The sequence below is a fragment of the Urocitellus parryii genome, chromosome 4, assembly GCF_045843805.1.
Source record: "Urocitellus parryii isolate mUroPar1 chromosome 4, mUroPar1.hap1, whole genome shotgun sequence".
Lineage (NCBI taxonomy): Eukaryota > Metazoa > Chordata > Mammalia > Rodentia > Sciuridae > Urocitellus > Urocitellus parryii.
Window position 1 is genome coordinate 10,865,094 of NC_135534.1, and position 20,751 is coordinate 10,885,844.

The following is a 20,751-nucleotide window of genomic DNA, read 5'->3' on the forward strand; positions in this document are numbered from 1 at the left end:
TGGCTAGTACTGGGTAGCAATAACCACTCCCTAAAATTTCAGGAATTAAGCAAGCTGTTCTTTAAACACAGCCATTATTCAAAAGTAAATCATTTGCCCGGCATGGTAGTGCGCGCCTTTTATCTTAACTCAGAAGACTGAGGCAGGAGGATGGCAAGTGCTAGGCCAGCCTAGACAATTTAGTGAGTAACTCAGCAAGGTAGGGAGAATCTATCTTAAAATAAAAAAATACAAATAATAAAAATACAAATAGGGCAGGGGATGTGGCTCAGTGGTCGAGTGCCCCTGAGTTCTATCCCTGGTACCCGCCTCCAAAAATAATAAAAATAAAAAGCATTGGAAATGTAGCTCAGTGGTAAAGCACCCTGAGTTAATTCCCCAGTCCCAAGAAGAGAGGGGATAGGGGGAGAAGGGGGTGGGGAGGGAGAAAGGAAATATATACTCAAAACTGATCACTTCCTAGTTACTTTACCTACTTACTATTGTAAGTGTGGGTTTTTTCTTTTGGTTTTTGTTTGTTGTGCTAGAAATCAAACACAGTACGGTTTTACTTTTAAGATACATCATCAGATAATTTTGGGTTTTTTTTGTGTTTATATATATATTATATATATATTTTTTAAGAGAGAGTGAGAGAGAGAATTTTTTAAATATTTATTTATTTATTTTAGTATTTAGCAGACACAACATCTTTGTTTGTATGTGGTGCTGAGGATCAAACCCGGGCCGCAGGCATGTCAGGCAAGCACGCTACCGCTTGAGCCACATCCCCAGCCCCAAGATAATTTTATTTTTAAATTTTTAAAATTTTTTTTTTTAAATTTAGTTGTAGTTGGACATAATACCTTTATTTTATTTATTTATTTTTATATGGTGCTGAGGATCAAACCCAGGGCTTCACTTATGCTAGACGAGCGCTCTACTGCTCAGCCACAACCCCAACCCATGAAATTAATTTTGAGACAGTGTCTTCAAATGCCTCAACTAGCGTCAAAATTGCAAACCTCCTACCTCAACCTCCTGAGTTGCTGATATGATAGGCTTACTGACACTGCCCTATTCAATTATCAGTGTTCTTGCATTTATTGTATCTGTGTGGTATATTATATAATTTATGTGTTAGAATTCTGGTTGTTCTAATATCTTCTTCATCAGCACTAATCTGCCGAATTTTTATTAGTTTGGTTTATTTGGACTTCTAAGATGCTTTGAATCTTTGGAGTAAAGATTGACCTTTTATATGCTAATGACATAAATGGTGATTAGGGGCCCCTAGGGTAGCTTCAGGGTGGAGACTGATCACCAAAAAGACCAAGGCAGCTTGGTAGCTGGATGTGGTGGCAAATGCCTGTAATAACAACAACTGGGGAGGCTGAGATAGGCGGATCACAAGTTAAAGGCCAACCTCAGCAATTTAAAGAGGACTTGTCTCAAAATAAAAAATAAACAATTAAAAAATAAAAGACCTGGGGAGGGATGAGGTTGTGGCTCAATGGTAGAGCACTTGCCTGGCATATGTGGGGTACTGGGTTTGATTCTCAACACCACATATAAATAAATAAATAAATAAAATTAATGTCCATTGACAACTAAATATATATATATATATATATATATATATATATATATATATATATAAGTTATGAAAATGGTATTGTGAATGCATAATTATGATTGTAATGCATTCTACTATTGTCATGTATGTAAAAGAAAAAAAAAAAGCCTGATGCAGTAGCGCATGACAGTAATCCCAGGTAATCCCATCCACTCAGGAGGCTGAGGCAGGAGGATCATGAGCTCAAAGCCAGCCTCAGCAATGGCAAGGCACTAAACAAACTCAGTGAGACCCTGTCTTTAAATAAAATATAAAATAGAGCTGGAGATGAGCTGGGACTGTGGCTCAGTGGTAGCGCACTTGGCTTGCATATGTGAGCCATTGGGCTTGAATCTGAGCATCACGTATAAATAAATAAAATAAAGATCACATGCACAAGGCCCTGGGTTCAATCCCCAGCACCACATAAATAAATAAATAGATAGATAGATGATAGATAAACAAACAAACAAACCATTCTTTCCCCCCAATCAATCTTTCTTTCTTTCTTTCTTTCTTTCTTTCTTTCTTTCTTTCTTTCTTTCTTTCTTTCTTTCTTTTTATGTGTTGCTGAAAATCAGATGTGCTAGGCAATCACTCTACCACTGAGCCATAAAACCAGCCACTTCTTTTTTATTTTGAGACAGTCTGGCTAAATTTCCCAGCCTGCCTCCAATTTGTGATCCTCCTGACTCATCCTTTCAATTCACTGAGATTATAGGTGTGCCACTTCTGAGTCAGTCCTGAAAGACAATTCCAAAAGATTGATGGGATCCTCTTCAGTTACATATCTGTGAGATCAGATTTTCTTCATGTACTCACATCAAAACAATATGTCAGCAGGGTGTGGTGGTACCCACCAATAATCCTAGAGGCTTGGGAGGCTGAGGCAGGAGGATCCCAAGTTCAAAGCTAGCTTCAGCACCTATCATTGAGGTGTAAACCAATCAATGAGACTCAGTCTCTAAATAAAAGAAAATAGAGCTGGGCATGTGGCTCAGTGGCTGAGTGCCCCTGAGTTCAATTCTTGGTACTAAAACAAACAAAAACAAAAACAAACAATAGGGGCTGGAGTTGTGGCTTGGTGGTAGAGCACTTGCCTAGCATGTGTGAAGCCCTGGGTTCGATTCTCAGCACCACATATAAATAAATGAATAAAATAAAGGTCCATCAACATCTAAAAAAAAATTAAAAAAAAAATATATCATAATAGATGAAAACAGAAACAGATGTGAAAATCTATCTTTCTTCTATTAACCTAGATACTACAGAGATGTGAAAAAATGCAAATCAATGTCACTTATTCTCACTACAGATTTTTTATTTGGTAAATAAAGTTATTTTTCACAAAAAAATGAAAATATTAGGGCTTTGACACCTATAGTTCAGTAGTAGAGTATGTGCTTAGCATGAGCAAAGCCCTGGGTCAAACCCCAGCACCCTCCCCGCCAAAAAAATACCCACCAGTAGTTGGCTTATTGTCATCATTTTGTAGTGGATTAATACATTTTTTTTTAATATGACTTGTGAGAATGGGTAGAGTAGAGGTGTGATCTCAAGCTAAGATGCTTGTATCTATCACAAGAATGCTGGATAGAGGAACTCTCTATAATTCTGGTTGGGTCTGTTTGGAGGTTTGATTCAAGAACAAAATGGAAGTGCTTGATGTGGTGGGTGAAGGAGATGGGAGGACTGAGATACTTCTCTGAAAATGCTGTCAACCACATTGCTGCTGGAGTCAGACTGGAGGCAGGAAAACACCAACTCATAGTTTATAGCCCTTTCCTCTGCATGTCTGGAAACTGAAATATTCTGAGATTTCTTCAGAAGTAGCCATGTTTTAATTTATTTTCCATGGCATTGGGGATTAAACTCATGGACACTCAGCTGGTGAGCTACATCCCTAGCCACACCACCACCCGTTTTTAAAAATTTTAGACAAGGTCTTTCTTGCTTAATTGCCAAGGCTGGCCTTGGAACTTGAGATCCTGCTGCCTCAGCCTCAATCGCTGGGATTACAGTAGTACCCATGGCGCCTGATACCCAGCCCTTTTTAATTTTGAGACAGAATCTTGCTAAATTGCCCAGGCTGGCCGCTAAATTGCCCAGGCTGGCCTCGAAATTGCCATCCTTTACTGGGCTTAAAGTCATGCACCAGGGTGCCCTGCTAGAAGTAGAAACATTTTTTAAAAATATATTTATTTATTTTAGTTGTACACAATACCTTTGTTTTTATTTATTTATTTATATGTGGTGCTGAGGATGGAACCCAGGGCCTCGCATGCTCTAGGCGGGCGCTCTACCACTGAGCCACAATCCCAGCCCTAGAAGTAGCCACACTTTAAAAATCTCCTATCCTGGGATATTTATTATTTATATGTTTATTTTATTTATTTATTTCGCTGGTGGGGCTTGAAACCAGGGGCGCTCTACCGCTGAGCTACAACCCAGGCCAGGTTTTTTGTTTGTTTGTTTTTGAGACAGGGTCTTGCTAAATTGCCCAGATTGGTCTCTGATTTGGGACCCACCAGCCTCAACCTTGAGTGGCTGGGATTACAGTCATGTGTCACCACGCACACGGTGATACTGTAAAGCCCTAACGCTTTCCTACCAGCACCTGCCCAGTACCTCTGGACAGAGAGGACAGTCTATCCTCTTCATTTGAAGTTGCCCATATAGTCTAGGCTGAGGACGCAACATTCTGACAGCTGCTAGATCCCTGACACCACCATTACTAAGCCAGAGGCCCTGAGACCATTAGATTGGAGGAGTGGAGCAGATGGGGACATCAAGGAATCTTTGAGCAAGGGACCTTCAGGAGATAACTGCCGGTCAGGGAGGCGTGTGTGATTCTTGCCCATGGTTTCTGCAAAGCCTAAGGCCCGGGTCTCCAGAGTACCACATTGGATTTTTATTCCTCCTTTTCCCGGTCACACTATAGTAAGGTGACGTGCTGTTCACTCCCGCACAACAAGGTGTAGTTTCTGATATAGTGCTCTTAGGGGTCCCAGCCCGCCTGATGCCTCGGTAGACTGAGCAGTTCAGCCAATCCCGAGGGCTCTGAGGCAAAGAAGGAGGGACGAAGAGGAAAAGCTCAAGACAAGAGTGATAACCAATCGGGCTCCTATCTGTCTGAGCGATGGATCCGAGCACCCACTTGGACACGCCGGCCGGAGAGGGGCGGGACAGTGGACATCTGGCCAATCCTCAACGGGGGAAGGAGAGCTTGAACCAATTAACACTGAGAAGGTGGGAAGGGGCGGAGCTCGCCTGGTGGCTGCTGGTGGTGGTGAGGGATCAGCTTTCTCTGCTAGTTCCCACCCCAGGAGTCCTTAGCACCTGGAAAGCGAAAGGGAGAGGCTCAGGGAGTTCTCGGAGTGGAGCGTAAAGGCATCGCTCCGGAAAGCCTGGGAGCAAAACAGACTCCTAGTTGGAGGAGCCGCTGGAAGCGACCGGGTGGCAACCGAGGAAGCCGAGGCTGGCTAGGGGGCGGGACTTCCGGGGGCAGGGCCTTTTTCGACCGGAGGCGGGGCCTGATCCTAAGGTTAGTTTGAGGGGGCGGAGCTAGTAGGAGATCTTTGGGTGTGACGTAGGAAAAAGAAGGGTAGAAACTTAAAGGGAGCGTCTTGGGGTGCGGTCTGTGTTGCCAGAGGCCTTGGGGTGGTGAGCGGTAGTTAAAGACTAACGTTTAAGGCTGCTGGGGAAGTTACCTGCCCTAACCCACTGTCCTCTCTTCCCAGGGAGCCACTGGTGGGGACCTTACTTGGGCGCCCTCCCTTTCGTGGGGTGCTATGGAGTTCCCAGAACACAGTCAACAGCTGCTGCAGAGCCTCCGGGAGCAGCGGTCCCAGGGTTTCCTTTGTGACTGCACCGTGATGGTGGGTAGCACCCAGTTCTTGGCACATCGGGCTGTGCTGGCCTCCTGCAGCCCATTCTTTCAGCTTTTTTACAAGGAGCGGGAATTGGACAAGAGGGATCTGGTGTGTATTCACAACGAGATTGTCACGGCCCCTGCTTTTGGGCTGCTTCTGGACTTTATGTATGCTGGCCAGCTGGCCCTGAGGGGAGATACCCCTCTTGAGGATGTGTTGGCAGCTGCCAGCTACTTGCATATGAATGACATCGTCAAAGTGTGTAAGCAGAGGCTGCAAGCCCGGGCCCTGGCAGAGGCAGACAGTACCAAGAAGGAGGAAGAAACCAATTCACAGCCCCCTAGTTTGGAGTTTTTGTCCAGCACCTCCCATGGCCCCCGGCCTTTGTTGGCATCCCCTGAGACATCAGGCCATTGGGGCAAAGAGGAATGGAAAAGCCTGGCTGCTCCTTTACCTACTGTGCGTCCTCCAGATGAACCACCATTGCCTGGTGGGGCTGACACTACACAGCCTGGCATGGAGGTTGACTCACCACATCTGCGGGCACCTCCACCACCAGTAGTTGATGTCTCTGTTTCTCTTGCCAGTCCCAGTAGCTCCACAGAAACCATTCCTGCAAACTACTTCTCTTCTGGCCTCCCAACAGTTTCAGTGGAACCCCTGACTCCTCTTGATGTGGGTCCTGAGAGCCTGAGGGTGGTGGAACCAAGGGATACTGGAGGACCTTTGCAAGGATTCTATCCTCCAGCTTCAGCTCCAGCTCCAACCCCAGTCTCAGCCCCAGTTTCATCCCAGGCTCCAGCTCCAGCAGAAGCTGAGCTGGTCCAGGTGAAAGTAGAAGCTATTGTGATCTCTGATGAGGAGACTGATGTAGCAGAGGAACAGACTCAGGGTCCTGAGGGACTGTTCCCACCTGGAAGACCAGTGTATGGAGGACAGCCCTCCCAGCCAGAGGCTTTTGAGGAACCAGGGGCAACAGGACTGGAGGATGGGCCAAGCGACCACTTCATGCCTACAGACCCTCATCTACCCTACCATCTGCTGCCTGGTCCAGGGCAATATCATCGAGGACTGGTGACCTCACCCCTGCCTGCACCCCCAGCCCTACATGAGCCACTTTACCCACCTTCTGAGTATGAAGCAGCCCCAGGAAACTTTGGGGTTTTTACTGAGGATGTTCCCACTTGCAAGACATGTGGGAAGACCTTCTCATGCTCTTATACACTGCGGCGACATGCCACCGTGCACACACGGGAGCGACCCTATGAGTGCCGCTACTGTCTGCGCAGCTACACGCAGTCAGGGGACCTCTACAGACACATCCGCAAGGCTCACAATGAGGATCTGGCCAAACGCAGCAAACCAGATCCAGAAGCTGGCTCTGTTCTAGGGGTGCAGCCCCTCCCTGGTTCTCCAACAGCAGAGAGACAGAGCAGTGGTGGACCACCCAAAGATTTTGTACTTGGCTCCAAAAACTAATATCTGGGTGAGCATGAGCTGATACCAGCCCTGCTCTTAACATCGTTAGATGGCAGCACAGAGGTTGGAAGCATCTTGTCACTCCTGTTGGGTGACAAATGAAGGTTCTGCCTGGCCTGAAGGTTCCTACTGTTTTCTTTATCCAGCCAGATATGCAGGACTTTATGGGCCAGAACAGATCAGCCAGCTCTCCCCAAGGGTACTGGGAATTTTCCTGAGGTGTAATCACTTCTTATTCCACATTCTGGAACATAAAACTAGCAGTGAAATTATCTCTTTGAATTGATGTTGGCTTGTTTCTTCCACAAACTTGTATGGCTTTGTGTCTTTCATCCAGTTCTTCATTTACTTTATTTTATTATTATTTATCTATCTATCTATCTATCTATTTATTTGTGGAGCCAGGGATTGAACCCAGGGCCCTGTGCATGCTAGGCAAGCAATACCAAGTGAGCTATATCCCCAGCCCCTTTTTATTTTATTTTTATGTGGTGCAGAGGATCGAACCCAGTGCCTCATGCATGCTAAGTGAGTACTCTACCACTGAGCCACAACCCAGTCTCTTTCGTCCAGTTCTTTAGCTGACATTTGTACTTGGGGAAGGAGTGGGGGCCTGATCACTTATGAGGAAAAAAGTGAGATAGCAGAAGGCATTGTAAACTTGGGGAATCTTACACAATTATGGTTTATTATTGTAGTTGAGCTCTTGTGTTTTGGGCTGTATTGGGTACTTAATAGAAAACTCATTTACTTCTTCACTTTGTGGTGTATTAGCCACCTATTTTTTTCAGAGGAAACTTGAGGCTCAAACCCAAGTTAGCCTGGTGCGGTGGCACACACCAGTAATCCCAACGGCTCAGGAAGTTGAGACCAGCCTCAGCAACTCAGACCTTGTCTCTAAATAAAATAAAAAAAGGTCTGAAGATGTGGCTCAGTAGTTAAGCACCCCTGCATTCAATCCCAGGTACCAAAATCAAAAAGCCCCAAGTTTACTTGTTCAAGGTCACAGAATTGACTAAGGGGCAAATCAGGATTTGAACCAGCTTTTGATTCCAGGCACTATGCGTGATATGCTGGTCTAAAATATCGTTGAACATAGTTAGCCAAGAACTGGAAATTGTTTTCTTGTTCTTTTGAGTGTTTGGTTTTGTTTCCTTGTCACCTTTGCTGTCTGTGTAGAAAGAATTTTGATTGTTTCAATGAAAGACACTGTGTTAAAGACTTGAAAATTCTGCCTACATATTGTAAATATGAACCGAGGTGTCCAAAGATGAAAAATTGAAAGGCAGAAAACAGTTTCATGATGGTGGAATTGTGGAGGGAGGTTGAGGGCCTGTTGAGGTTAGAAATAGTGGCTGCTTGGGATAGCTAAAGCAAGACATTCTGCATGTGAGGATATTACAGTTGATCTGGTCCCATTCCCTCACTTCAAAAGCATGGTAACAGCACCCTAGAGAGGTTTTATTAGTCACCCAAAGTCATATAGGTTGCTATTGTCAGTGGAGGGAGCAAAGAAATGGGAATTTAGGGTGTTGATGTCAGATGGGGAAAAAGAGCTCTAGAAATGTAGGAGAAAGGGTCTGCCAGGTGGTGGAAAAACTGATCAGTAGAACTGATTAGGTGTCTCCCTCAGGGACCTGAGTGCAAATAAAGCAGGGTGGGAGGGAAAGGTGAAAAAACAATTTAAAAAAAACCCTTTTATCTTTTGGGGTCCATATATCATAGTCTGCACTATAAATTCTTCCTAGCAAACTGTTTTGGAATTATAGTAAAGAGAGCTGAGCAGCAAAGACTGGGCCATAGAAAGCCTCTTCACTGCTTCTCAGGTACTCACAGGCTGAAGTAGGAGGATCCCAAGTTCAAGGTCAGCCTGGGTAACTTAGAGAGACCCCATCTCAAGATAAATAAAAAGGGCTGGGGAAGGAGCTCAATTGGTAGAGCACTTGTCTAGCTTATGCACAGCCCTGGGTTTATTGCCCAGTCCTGAAGAAAAACAAATGAAACTTCTTACTAGGACAATATGGGAAGTGAAAGTTGATAAGGCTTAACATTTTTATTGCTAAGTGAATTCTAAAGCCAGACAAGGTGGTACACATCTTTAGTCCCAGCTACACAGGAAGCTGAAGCAGGAGGATCAATCAAGAGTTTCAGGCCAGCCTGGGTAACATAATGAGATCCTGTCCCTAAAAATATAAAATTTAAATAAAAATACATATTAAAAAAATTTTTAGCAGTATTAGGAATCAAACCTAGGGTCTAGAATGTGCTAGGCACTCTATCACTGAGCTACATCAGTCCACAAATAAAGTAGTGACTGCATGTTAGTACAGGTAGTACAGGGTTCAGGCAAACTGTGAAGGTGGTGGTTCTGAATTTGGGAAACAAAGTTTCTAATTGTCTTACATGTGCCTAAATATGACCCTTCATATCACCATGAATGCTTCGTGTCCTCATTCGAAATCATTAAATCCTGTGGAAACAATTAAGGCTTGGTAAAGAGAGTGGCCTCCCCCTCTACAAACTTGAATACAGAGATTTAGGGACCCCTGGCCAATTCCATCAGGATGCAGGCTTGTCAGAACCCCTCAAGACCTGAATGAGACTGCATTCCTTTGTCCACTTTTCTGTTCATTAACATCTTCTTTGAGAGCAAGCCTCTGAAATAAAACCTGAAATGTAACCTAAGCGCTGTGCTCTCTTCTCTCTTAGTAGTGCTAAGAAGAAAATTAATGAAATAAATTTCTAAAATGCATTTTTAAATACCAGTTTTATTTTTTCCTCATTGATACAGAAAACAGCTTAATGTAACATTGTTTTTGAAAAAAATTTAAAATACCATAGAACATCATAAAGCAAAACCCCAAACAAAACATGCAACCATGATAAAATTAAAAAAAAAATTTAAAGCATAGTAAGGCATACTATATTCATGGGGTCATGTCAGTTGGTATAGGAACCACTGTAAACAGGTCTTCCAGTGGGGGATGAAAGAGATTGGACTTAATTTCAACTCCAACAAGAAGAAGGGTAGGAATCAGTGGATGGAAAAATTACTACAGGAAACATCAAGGATAACCTGGCTAAACTTGATAAGATTCACCATGACAAAATTTCACCAGTAACCCTATACTTTTTTTAGTTCTGTCTTTGGATTCCATATGATTATTTGGTAGAAAAACTTTCTGCTGTAAGCTGACGGTCAAGTTATTTAAAGGTATAGAGAGGAACAAAGAGGAGTTTAATGCACTGGGTTGTTGATAAGGGACGAGGGTGTTTAGTTTTTTCTTTTCTGAAATCTGTTTTGTTTTATGGTTCTATACTGGATAATGACACATGCATATTACTTCTCCTTACAAAGGTGGATTGTGTGATGTATGATCTCACCTACTATTTAGTACCTACATCATTGCAGACATTATCCACAATGAGTAAATAGAATGACAAAGGAGCTCCTAGTTGATGGAGCATTCTACTGAGCCAGAATAGCAAAGATCTGCAACCTGCACCACTGCCTAACAGCTTCCAAAGAGTTCCATCAGGTGCTTTCAAGACACTAAGCAATCACAGCTCTTCCTTATTGTTGCCCTCCTCCACAAGGACCTGTGCTCTTACAAAATACAAGGACAGGTAAAGAAAGTATTAAAGTTTTTATCCTGCTCTACATGGTATTGTTTCTAGAAGACTTGGTAATATAGCCTAAGTTTTTTTAGAGAAACAAAAATACTATAGATGTGCACCTATTAAAAACTAAAACTAAACATTTACTCAGGCATTTTTTTTTAATGAGAAATACAAGGGCTGAAGAGTTATTAAATAAATACTTAAATATATGACTCCAAAACTTTTAAGAGTACACGCAAAAGCAAGAACTAGAATTACCAGGGGAAAAAGAGAAACTAGATATATTTTTGTGGGGGGGAAAGAATCTGAATGTTCGTGAAATATGAAGAGAAAAAGGAATTAATTTAAATAAAAATGATTAATTTCAAATCTTTCGCTTAAATACATTTGGATCCAATTTATAATTGTCTAGTTCCACAAAAAATATATTTTCCTGTTTGGCTTTGGGTATCTAAGAAAACAAAGAAAGAAACTGCTTTCTGCTTATCCTTACCATTTCATCCTCTGTTAGCATTCTCCTCTGAATATGAATATACCTAGCAACATCTACCATTAAATCTATGCTAGAAATACGATTAATTCCACCTGTAGCTGATGAATGTTTTCTGGTTATTTTTCAAGGCAAACATTGCCAACAATAACATATATTGAAAGTCATGTAAATAAACAGGTGGATAGGGAAAAAAAAAAAAAAAAGACAGACACAGATGGTCTAAGTAATACAAAGTTTGTGCAGAATAGTAAACAAAACAGAAATCCACCTGGGTCAGAGGTATACAGTTAATTTCTCTTGCTCAGGCTCAGGTTTCCCCTTGATGGGTCTTTAATGGTTCACCTAAGTTCAAATGGAAGCGCATCATTCTTCTTTTTTAACCAAACATGCCCAGGTACAGCTGCTTCTCTTTCCTATGGTAGCTGCTGAGTTCTGACTGCGTTAGCTGAAGGTACCTCCGGACATTGGCATCTTGGGAGATGATTGAGAAGGCAGTTAAGAGTTAGACCATAATTGCACTCTAGGGTTAGTGAGGGTTGTTAAAACACTCTCGTTCATTTTCTCTCTCCAAAATCTGAATATATCACAATTATTCTATTCAATAGTAAATTTCATTGATTAATGCCACATTAATTCTTCAAAAATTAATGGGGCACCCTGGCACATGCCTATAATCCCAACAACTCAGGAGGTTGAGGCAGGAGGACTACAAGTTCCAGGCCAGACTCGGCAACTTAGGGAGACCTTGTCTCAAAATAAAATAAAAAGGGCTAGGAAAGTAGTTCAATGGTAGAGCACTTCCCTAGGATGCAAGAAGCCCTGGGTTCAAACCCCAGTACCCAACCCCACACGTAATCTGCTAGGGCTGGATTGGTTGATAATTTTATAATTTTGGTTGATAATTTCATAATTTGATGAAATAGTTATTACCATCATAGCAGAGCTTCTAAAGATACTATTTGCATTGGTGGTACCTAATCTATATAATTGAAAGTTAAGAAACAGGAACTGATTATTTAAATTTTATATCTTTATTAATTCAGAGTGGGTTTGGCATGAATTTAAATTAGTGAGATTTGTCTAGGGACCCTCTCTTCACTCCAGAATGCACAAAAGGGAGACAACTTTCAGTAGTAAACCAACCAACACAGGAATGAGCATGTCATGATCTTCAGTGTTCTTTTTGCCTTGAAAACAAAGTATTAAATCTCAAATTCTCTCAGTAGGCTGTCTCTTTTTCTAGGTCACTCCTGGAGTTAGCTGAGCTAAGGGACAGAATGATAGCTAAAGCACAAGCCAGTATCCAGCTGGAAAGGGGGCAGAATGAGGATTATTAAGGTTATTCACTGGGATCCACAGTAACACTCAAAAAGGCTAGGGAACGAATGTTGAAGAACAGTGCTTCTCAAATCCCTCTTGCACATAGCAGGGTGACTACAGAAAATGAAAATATACATTTCAAAAGCAAGAAGGGTCTGAAGTTTTCACTATAAAGAAATAATACAGTGAAAGAGTGCTTGCCTAGCACATGTGAGGCACTGGGTTCGATCCCCAGCACAACATAAAAATAAATAAAATAAAGGCATCATGTCCATCTACACTAAATACATATATATATATATATATATATATATATATTTTTTTTTTTTAGAGAGTGAGAGAGGAGAGAGAGAGAGAATTTTTAATATTTTATTTTTTAGTTCTCGGCGGACACAACATCTTTGTTGGTATGTGGTGCTGAGGATCGAACCTGGGCCGCACGCATGCCAGGTGAGCGCGCTACCGCTTGAGCCACATCCCCAGCCCTAAAAATATATTTTTTAAATATTTATTTATTTATTTATCTGCAGACACAACATCTTTGTTGGTATGTGGTGCTGAGGATCGAACCCGGGCCACACACATGCCAGACAAGCGCGCTACCGCTTGAGCCACATCCCCAACCCCTAAAAATATTTTTTAAAAAAGAAAATTAAACAATAAAAGGAAGAGAGATGTTCAACCTGATTTAAACACGACATAACTTATCAAAACATTACATGTTGCCAGGTGGTCCACACCTTAATCAAGTGATTTGGGAGGCTAAGGCAGGAGGATTCCAAGTTCGAGGCCAGCCTGGACAATTTTGCAAGATCCTGAGCAACTTAATGAGATCTTGTATCAAAATTTAAAAAGGGGGCTAGGGCTGTAGCTCAGTAGTGGAGTGCTTCCCTCACACCTGTGAGGACTGGGTTCAATCCTCAGCACCACATAAAAAATAAATACATAAAGAAATATTGCATCCATTTACAACTAAAAAAATATTTTAAGAAATTTTTTTAAAGGATTGGGAGTTGGAATGCTGGCTCATGCCTATAATCCTAGTGACTTAGAATGCTGAAAAAGGAAGATCTCAAGTTCAAGGCCAGTCTCAGAACTTAGATTCTGTCTCAAAATAAAAAAAATAAAAAGGGCTGGGGTGATAAGAGTTTTGTGGTAAAGTACCCCTGAAGTTAAATCCTGAATATTGAAAAAGAATAAAAAGATTGGAGATATTGGACTGACCGGAATGCAGGTCAGTGGTAAAGTGCCCCTAGGTTCAATCCCTAATACCAAAAAAGAAAAAAAAATACATTTTTTAAAATTTAATTTGTACATATAAGCACTCGCCTAGCAGGTGTGAGGCACTGGGTTTGATTCTCAGTACCACATAAAAATAAAGGTATAGTGTTCATCCACAACTAAAACAAATTTTTAAAAATAAAATAAAAAATAAGGCTGGAGGTGTAGCTCATTGGTACAGTACATGCTTGACATGTGCAAAGTTCTGGGTTAAAATCTCAGTGCAAGCTGGGTACAGTGCTGCACGCCTGTAATCCCAGCAGCTTGGAAGTCTGAGACAGGAGGATCGTGAGTACAAAATCAGCCTCACAAATTTAGTGAGGCCCTAAGAAACTCAGTGAGACGCTGTCTCTAAATAAAATGCAAAAAAGGGCTAGGGGGCTGGGACCGTAGCTCTGTGGCAGAGGGCTTGCCTATCATGTGAGGCACTCATTTGATTCTCAGCACCATATAAAAAATAAAAATAGCCATATATTTCATAAGGATATATACAAAATTAATAAAGGGGCTGAGGCTGTAGCTCAGTGGTACAGGGCTTGCTTTGCATGTATAGACACTGGGTTCAATCCTCAGCACCACATAAAAACAAATACATAAAGAAAGATATTATAAATGACTAAATAAATAAATATTGCTTTTCTCTTGAAATAAGAACACAGGTGTGGAAGAAGTCTTTTCACTGTATACTTTGTGTGTGTACTGGGGATTGAATTCAGGGCACTCAATCACTGAGTCACATCCCAAGTCCTATATTGTATTTTACTTGGATACAGGGTCTCACTAAGTTGCTGGTCTCAAACTTTTGATTCTTTGGCTTTGGCTACTGAGTTGCTAGAATTATATGCTTGTGCCACAGTGCCAGGCTAGCAGGACAATTTTATTTGTCCTCACTACTTCAACACCTTTCTCACTCACCTTTAGGCTGCCTATTAACAGCAGCCAGGAGGTAGTGCCGAGCCTGGTCATAGTCTTGCAGATGAAAGAAGGCTACCCCGGCCCGATACAAGGCCTTTGCATTATCAGGCTGTCGTTCCAGGACTTTCTGACTGTATTCTCTCACTCGCTCGTAGTTCACAGGCTCCATCTGAAGGAGACAGGCTAATGGGCCAAATAAAATGTGGAAAGAAGGAGGAAGAAAGCCTTATTATACTGATTCCACTCCAACTCCAGGCAGTATCCAACAAAAATGATCTCAATGTTCATTCATTCAACAAATATGCATGTCTCTCATTTGCCACAAACTCTTCCAGGCACTGTAGATACAGCAGGGAATAAAAGGTTTATATGCTTGCAATCTTTGAGATCTGCCAATTGCATTCTTATAGCTAGCACTGGGTTAGGCCCAGTTATAAAACCAGAAAGAATATTCTTTACAATTTTATTTAAAACACTTCTTCATTTTATCTGTTCTACCTATGATTGTGTCCTGAATTCTGTATTTCACCACAGTTCTAGTACTTCCATTTCATTAAAAACAGTGATTGTGGGCTGGGGCTGAGTGGTAGCACTCTTGCCTAGCATGCATGAGACCCTGGGTTGAATTCCCAGCACAAACAAACAAATAATAACTTACAAAAAAAAAAAAAAAACCCACTATTTGTTATTAATTGTGAGGAAATAGTAGAAATAGCAAGCATTGTTCTTTGTGTTTGGTTTACTCTTATCTTCTTTAATCATCTCATCCACACTATTACGACTTAATGGATAAATAAATCAAGGCTCTTAGGATTTAAGCAACTTGTCCAAGATCTCACAGCTGCTAGGTGGAATGATTATGAAAATTGAATCAAATTCTAACTCCTAAATCAGCATCATTCTCAATGACAATGTATCCCTTCAGTATTGGACCATTTAATGGGACTTCGAAATATAAAATGCTTAGGAGGCAATATTCGTCTTTCTCTAATTTTTTTCCCCACTGTACTGGGGATCAAACCCAGGGTTTTATGCATGCTAGGTAAGCAAGCACTCTACCACTGAACCACATCCCTAGCTGCCCCATCCCTACTGGGTGAGGATTGAACCCAGAAGCCTTATGCACATGAGGCAAACACTCTACCAACTGAGCTATATCCTAGCCCCCCAGTTCCAGCCCCTTTCTGTAATGAAAAGAAGGAAGGGTGCACTGGCACATGTCTGTAATCCCAGAAACCCCGAGGCTGATGCAGGCTGATTGCCAAGTTGAAAACCAGCCTCAGCAACTAACCAAGGCCCTCAGCAACTTAGCGAAACCCTGTCTCAAAGAATAAAAAGGGTTGGGAATGTGATTTAGTGGAAAAGCCCTCCTGGATACAATCCCTGTTACCAAAATGGGAAGGAAAATATATTCCCGATTTCACACTTGTGGGAACTAAGCACACTATTACTAAATTGTGATGCAAAGATGGATCAAAATTCAAGGATGAGGAGGACATTAAAAGGCCTAGGCTTATGTATGTATCCCTCTACAACATCTCCACCAAGTGGTTGTATGATTTATATGTACATATTCACTCAGCAGTCAACTAATCCATTACCCTAGCATCATTAATTCATTTGACAACTAGCAACTGAACATGACCATGTACTAGATACTGAACTAGGAGCAAAGACAAAAGAAACAAAGTAGACATCTTGTTGATTAAATAAAGGTTATGTGTCCTAATCTGAAATTGGGAGGAATACAAAACACTTTTAAAATTTTAAGAAAATAAAACTGTTGGGGTAGACAGTGAATGAAGTTAGAGTGCTGCTCAATTACCAAAAGCTTCTCTAAGAAAATGACATTCCGGGACTGGGGATGTAGCTCAGTGGTAGAGCACTTGCCCAGCACATGCAAGGTTCTGATTTCAATCCCCAGTGCAGCAAGAAAAAAAGAAAGTGACTTTGGAGCCAAGATCTGAATGACAGGAATCATTCAAAAGACAGGGTATTTTAGTCCTGTAGAGAGAGCCCACAAGTTTGAAAGGGGAAATTTGCTTTAAACTTTCAGTATACGGAGGATCAGGTTGTGTTAAGTGCTGTGGGCAAGAGTCAAAATACGGATTTTCTCCTAAATGTGATGAGATGCCAGTGGAGATTTTAGTGACATCATCTGATTGCCTTATCTGTAAAATGAGGATAAGCATTAAGTACTTTGGAGAATTTTTGTAAATAAACTGCTCAAAATGTTATAGGAACTCATTAAATGAAAATTGTTAATTTTGTTTTGTTTTGTTTGTACCAGGGATTGAATCCAGGGGTGCTTAACCACTTAGCCACACCCTCAGCCCTTTTTTTATTTTTTTGAAATAGGGTCTCTCAAAGTTGCTTAGGTCACCAAGTTGCTAAAGATGGCTTTGAACTTGCCAGCCTACATCAACCTCTCAAGACAAACCAGGCCAATTCAATGCATCTTTATGGAACATCTACCAAGCATTCCCAGAGGCTTTAGAGATGCCTAAGTCACAGTCCCAAAAAATCACCTAAAAGTCAAGGCAACATATATTTAATCAGAGAGATGGGAAATAAACAGAGTAACATATGATATATTCAATGGTAATGAGTATTTACAAGTATCATATCTAAAATATCTTGTGTCTTTATTGTTGATCAATTCACTAATGTATACTCTATTCTTTAATATGTACAATATTTAGGTCCAGAGGTATATCTCAGAGGTAAAGCACCTGCCTAGCATGTGCCAGCACCAAAAAAAAAAAAAAAAAAAAAAAAGTACAGAATTCTGTAATAACAATTTAAGTTCTGACCAGGTGCAGCAGCATGCACCTGTAATTCCAGCAACTGGGCAGGCTGAGGCAGGAGGATCACAAGTTCCAGGCCAGTCTAAGCAACTTGGGGAGATCCTGTCTCAAACTAAAAAAATAAAAGGGACTGGATGTGTAGCTCAGTGATAAAGCACCCCTGGGTTCAATCTATGTACCAAACAAGAAAAAGAATTTAAGCTCTGAAATTAAGACTGCTTGGGTTGAATTTCAGCCCCACCACACTGTTTCCTTAAACTTTCTCAAAGGATTGTTGTGACACATAAGTTAGTATATGTAAACGGCTTAATTAGTATCTATCCATGTATTTAATAAATTCACCTTTAGGAGACCTCCCTAACCATCCTTTTTATGTATTTATTTTTTTTAGTTGTAGTTGGAAAACAATACCTTTATTTTTTAATTTTTATGTGTTGCTGAGGATCGAACCCAGCGCCTCACACATGCTAGGCAAATACTCTACTGCTGAGCCACAACCCCAGCCCCTCCCTAACCATCTTTTTAAAATTGAACACCTTGGGCTGGGGATGTGGCTCAAGCGGTAGAGCGCTCGCCTGGCATGCGTGCGGCCCCGGTTCGATCCTCAGCACCACATATCAACAAAGATGTTGTGTCCACTGAGAACTAAATAAAAAATAAATATTAAAAATTTAAAAAAATAAAAATAAATAAATAAAAAACATTAAAAAAATCTCTCTCTCTCTTTAAAAAAAAAATTAAATAAATAAATAAATAAATAAAATTGAAACCTCCATACCTGTGCATGAGTACAGGGATCTCTCTCTCTTCCTTTTTTTTTTTTTTCAGTACTGGGTATCAGACCTACATACTTGGCTAGGCGCAGTGGTGAGCACCTGTAATCCCAGCAGCTCCGGAAACTCAGACAGGAGGATCAAGAGTTCAAAGCCAGCCTCAGCAACGGTGAGGCACTAAGTAACTCAGTGAGACCCTGTCTCTAATAAAATACAAAAATTGGGCTGGGAGCATGGGAGGATTAGACAAACTCTAGATAGAGCAAAGGAAAGGGAGGGGAAAGGAGAGAGCATGGGGGTAGGAAAGACGGTGTAATGAGATAGACATTAAGTACATGTATGAAGATAGGAATGGTGTGACTAATTTGTGTATAACCAGAGATATGATAAATCGTGCTCTATATTTATAATATGAGTTATAATGCATTCTGCTGTCATATATAACAAATTAGAATTAAAAAAAACTTGGGCTGGGGATGTGGCTCAGTGGTTGAGTGCCCCTAAATTCAATTCCTGGTTAACCCCCCCCCCAAAAAAAAAAAACCAAAAACTTAAGTACTCTATTACTGAGCTACACTCCCAGCCTGTGTACAGGGATCTTTATGTGTTTTATTACACTGCTAATCCTCAACACCTTATAATTGTTGACTTAATTAAAACAAGCTACAGTAATTGCTATTATTGTTACTTGAGTTTAAGAATAGCATTGTTACTTGAGTTTAAGAATAGAATTAGGTTTTCAACAATCCATTGCTAATAAGTATTGTCAATTAGATTTTTAAAAATCCCTTTTTATGGGGAAAGGTGTGGCCAAGTAATACAGCCTGTGCCCTGGGTTCCATTTCCAGCACTGGGAGGGGGAAGGATCACTCTTTAAACAACAATTAGGAAACATAAAAACTGCTCCTAATAATTCGTGTGGCCTGAACTTGGATTGTTAAAACATTTTTAATACATTGCAAAATAAGTTAATTAGTTCTATGATTGTTTTGCTTGTCACAGAACAAACTTCAAAAGTCTTCTTTCTCTTAGTAAGTTAATCCTAGTCATACTATGGCATTCACCTCTTCACTCAAGGCCATCCAAGACTAAAGATACTAGTTATCTAAAGAAATAATGCCAGTTTTTATCTATACTGTGTAAAATGTTCTAAAACTATCAGCATCACTGAAGAGCCTCTAAGACTCACACCCCAGGCCAACTGAATAGGAATCTCTGAGGGTAGGGGTCAGGAAATTGTGTTTTAACAAAGTCCAAGTGAGGTTTGAGAAGCCCTGCTCTATAGCAACTCTGAGTGCTCTATACATCGGAAATAAATTTCAATTCGCGTCCGAATAACTGGAAGACAGTAGAAAAGATTGCTCAGGGATTTCCCGCCCCCAGGGTTCAGTTTTATGCTACTGCCTTGACGTTCTCTATCCACCCTTCAGCCTTGTTCTTACCAGCTAGATTGTTGTAGCAGTCTGTCTGGGTCGTGTGCAGGATATTTTCTTGTTCAGGTGTGAGAGCCGGGCCCTGAGGTCCTAGATTAGGTATCGGGGAGGGAAGACTTGGATCCAGACCCCGCAGCTGAAGGAGAGCTCGATGGTACCTACTCACTGCATCACGGTACTTCCCTTCCCGATAGCGCTGGTTCCCTTCCTCCTTGTATAGCTGAGCCTCCTGCAGGCGTTTCTCCATAACTCTTGGTCGCCCACTGCTCTAGTGGAACTGGGAAGTGAAAGAGCACTGAAACTCTGGGCTTGGGATCAAAACAATTGACTTTGGTAGTCGACTTGATTACTCTTCTCCAAGAGAGACCCCGGGAGGGAAGCTTTGCTTGTTTCTAGCCACCCCCGACACCACTTCTCTGAAGTCTTTTTCAGTCTCCGGAAGTGCAGGAAATTAGTTAGGAAAAGAATGTGGGAATAATGAAGCCAAAGATTAAGTGATTTCCTAACGAATCAACCCTGGAGAAAAGAGACTCCGCGAAAAACTAAAGGCCGTGCTAGGGAAATGCGGCAGGCGTGAGAACGCCAGCAGAATCACTTCCCCCTTTCTTATGGACACACCCCCCCCTGACCTGGAAGAAGAAGGGAGTAGGCGGTGACAGTTGCTAAAACACAAGAGGGCTTTCCTCCATCCCGGCTCTTTATTTGTCCTATTCAACAGGCATTTGTCGATGTCTGTGCTGTGAGTTGAAGGTCCGAGGTGAATGCCATCCGTGCTCCCTACCCTCAGGCGAGGCTGAGGAGGCCTCACAAGCGGTCCAAATGCAAGGCACCATTCGCCCAGCCAGTTTATGGCGCCCAGCGGAGGCCAAGCCCGGAAGTCTCTTCCCGGGTTTCAGTTTAAGGGCGGGAGCTCGGAGAGGAAAGAGTCTACCTTCCTGACAGTTTGGTAGCTAAAGGGTCGCGCGCATTGCGCCACACCATCCAATCAGAAGCGGCTCCGGAAAAGTAATCCCGCAGAAACGACCCCGCCTACCTCAGCGGACCAACCCGAAAAAAAAAAGATCCCCCTGGTCTCTTCGCCAATTGGAAAAATCCGAACGATCACGGATGACCAATCAGAGCGGCAGACGACGATTCAAGCTGGCCAATGAGAGAGACATAAG

The 20,751-nt window shown here is 41.8% G+C and overlaps 2 protein-coding genes across 3 annotated transcripts; one reads left to right on the plus strand and one right to left on the minus strand.

The window, feature by feature from the left end:
- Positions 1-4,865: 4,865 nt before the first annotated feature.
- Positions 4,866-7,217, plus strand: Zbtb3 (zinc finger and BTB domain containing 3). 2 transcript variants are annotated; one of them, XM_026407607.2, is made up of 2 exons: positions 4,866-4,883; positions 5,335-7,217. In XM_026407607.2, the coding sequence occupies exon 2, from the start codon at positions 5,386-5,388 to the stop codon at positions 6,943-6,945; it is 1,560 nt and encodes a 519-aa protein (XP_026263392.2). In that variant the 5' UTR covers positions 4,866-4,883; positions 5,335-5,385; the 3' UTR covers positions 6,946-7,217. The 2 variants fall into 2 exon arrangements, with proteins under 2 accessions (XP_026263392.2, XP_077653570.1); XM_077797444.1 differs by lacking the exon at positions 4,866-4,883 and adding an exon at positions 5,079-5,138.
- Positions 7,218-9,695: 2,478 nt separating this feature from the next.
- Ttc9c (tetratricopeptide repeat domain 9C) lies at positions 9,696-20,594 on the minus strand. Its single transcript, XM_026407570.2, has 3 exons — positions 19,598-20,594; positions 14,576-14,758; positions 9,696-11,530 (listed from the first exon to the last, which is right to left on the minus strand). The coding sequence occupies exons 1-3, from the start codon at positions 19,833-19,835 to the stop codon at positions 11,436-11,438; spliced, it is 516 nt and encodes a 171-aa protein (XP_026263355.1). The 5' UTR covers positions 19,836-20,594; the 3' UTR covers positions 9,696-11,435.
- Positions 20,595-20,751: the final 157 nt, after the last annotated feature.

Excerpts from the sequence above, each read along its gene's own strand:
- Zbtb3 (XM_026407607.2), top strand. The coding sequence starts at position 5,386 with ATGGAGTTCCCAGAACACAGTCAACAGCTGCTGCAGAGCCTCCGGGAG.
- Ttc9c (XM_026407570.2), bottom strand. The coding sequence starts at position 19,835 with ATGGAGAAACGCCTGCAGGAGGCTCAGCTATACAAGGAGGAAGGGAAC. Across the intron at positions 14,759-19,597 it reads CTGCTACAACAATCTAGCTG|CCTGTCTCCTTCAGATGGAG; the intron begins GTAAGAACAAGG and ends TTGGCCCATTAG. Across the intron at positions 11,531-14,575 it reads TGTTAATAGGCAGCCTAAAG|ATGCCAATGTCCGGAGGTAC; the intron begins GTGAGTGAGAAA and ends TCATCTCCCAAG.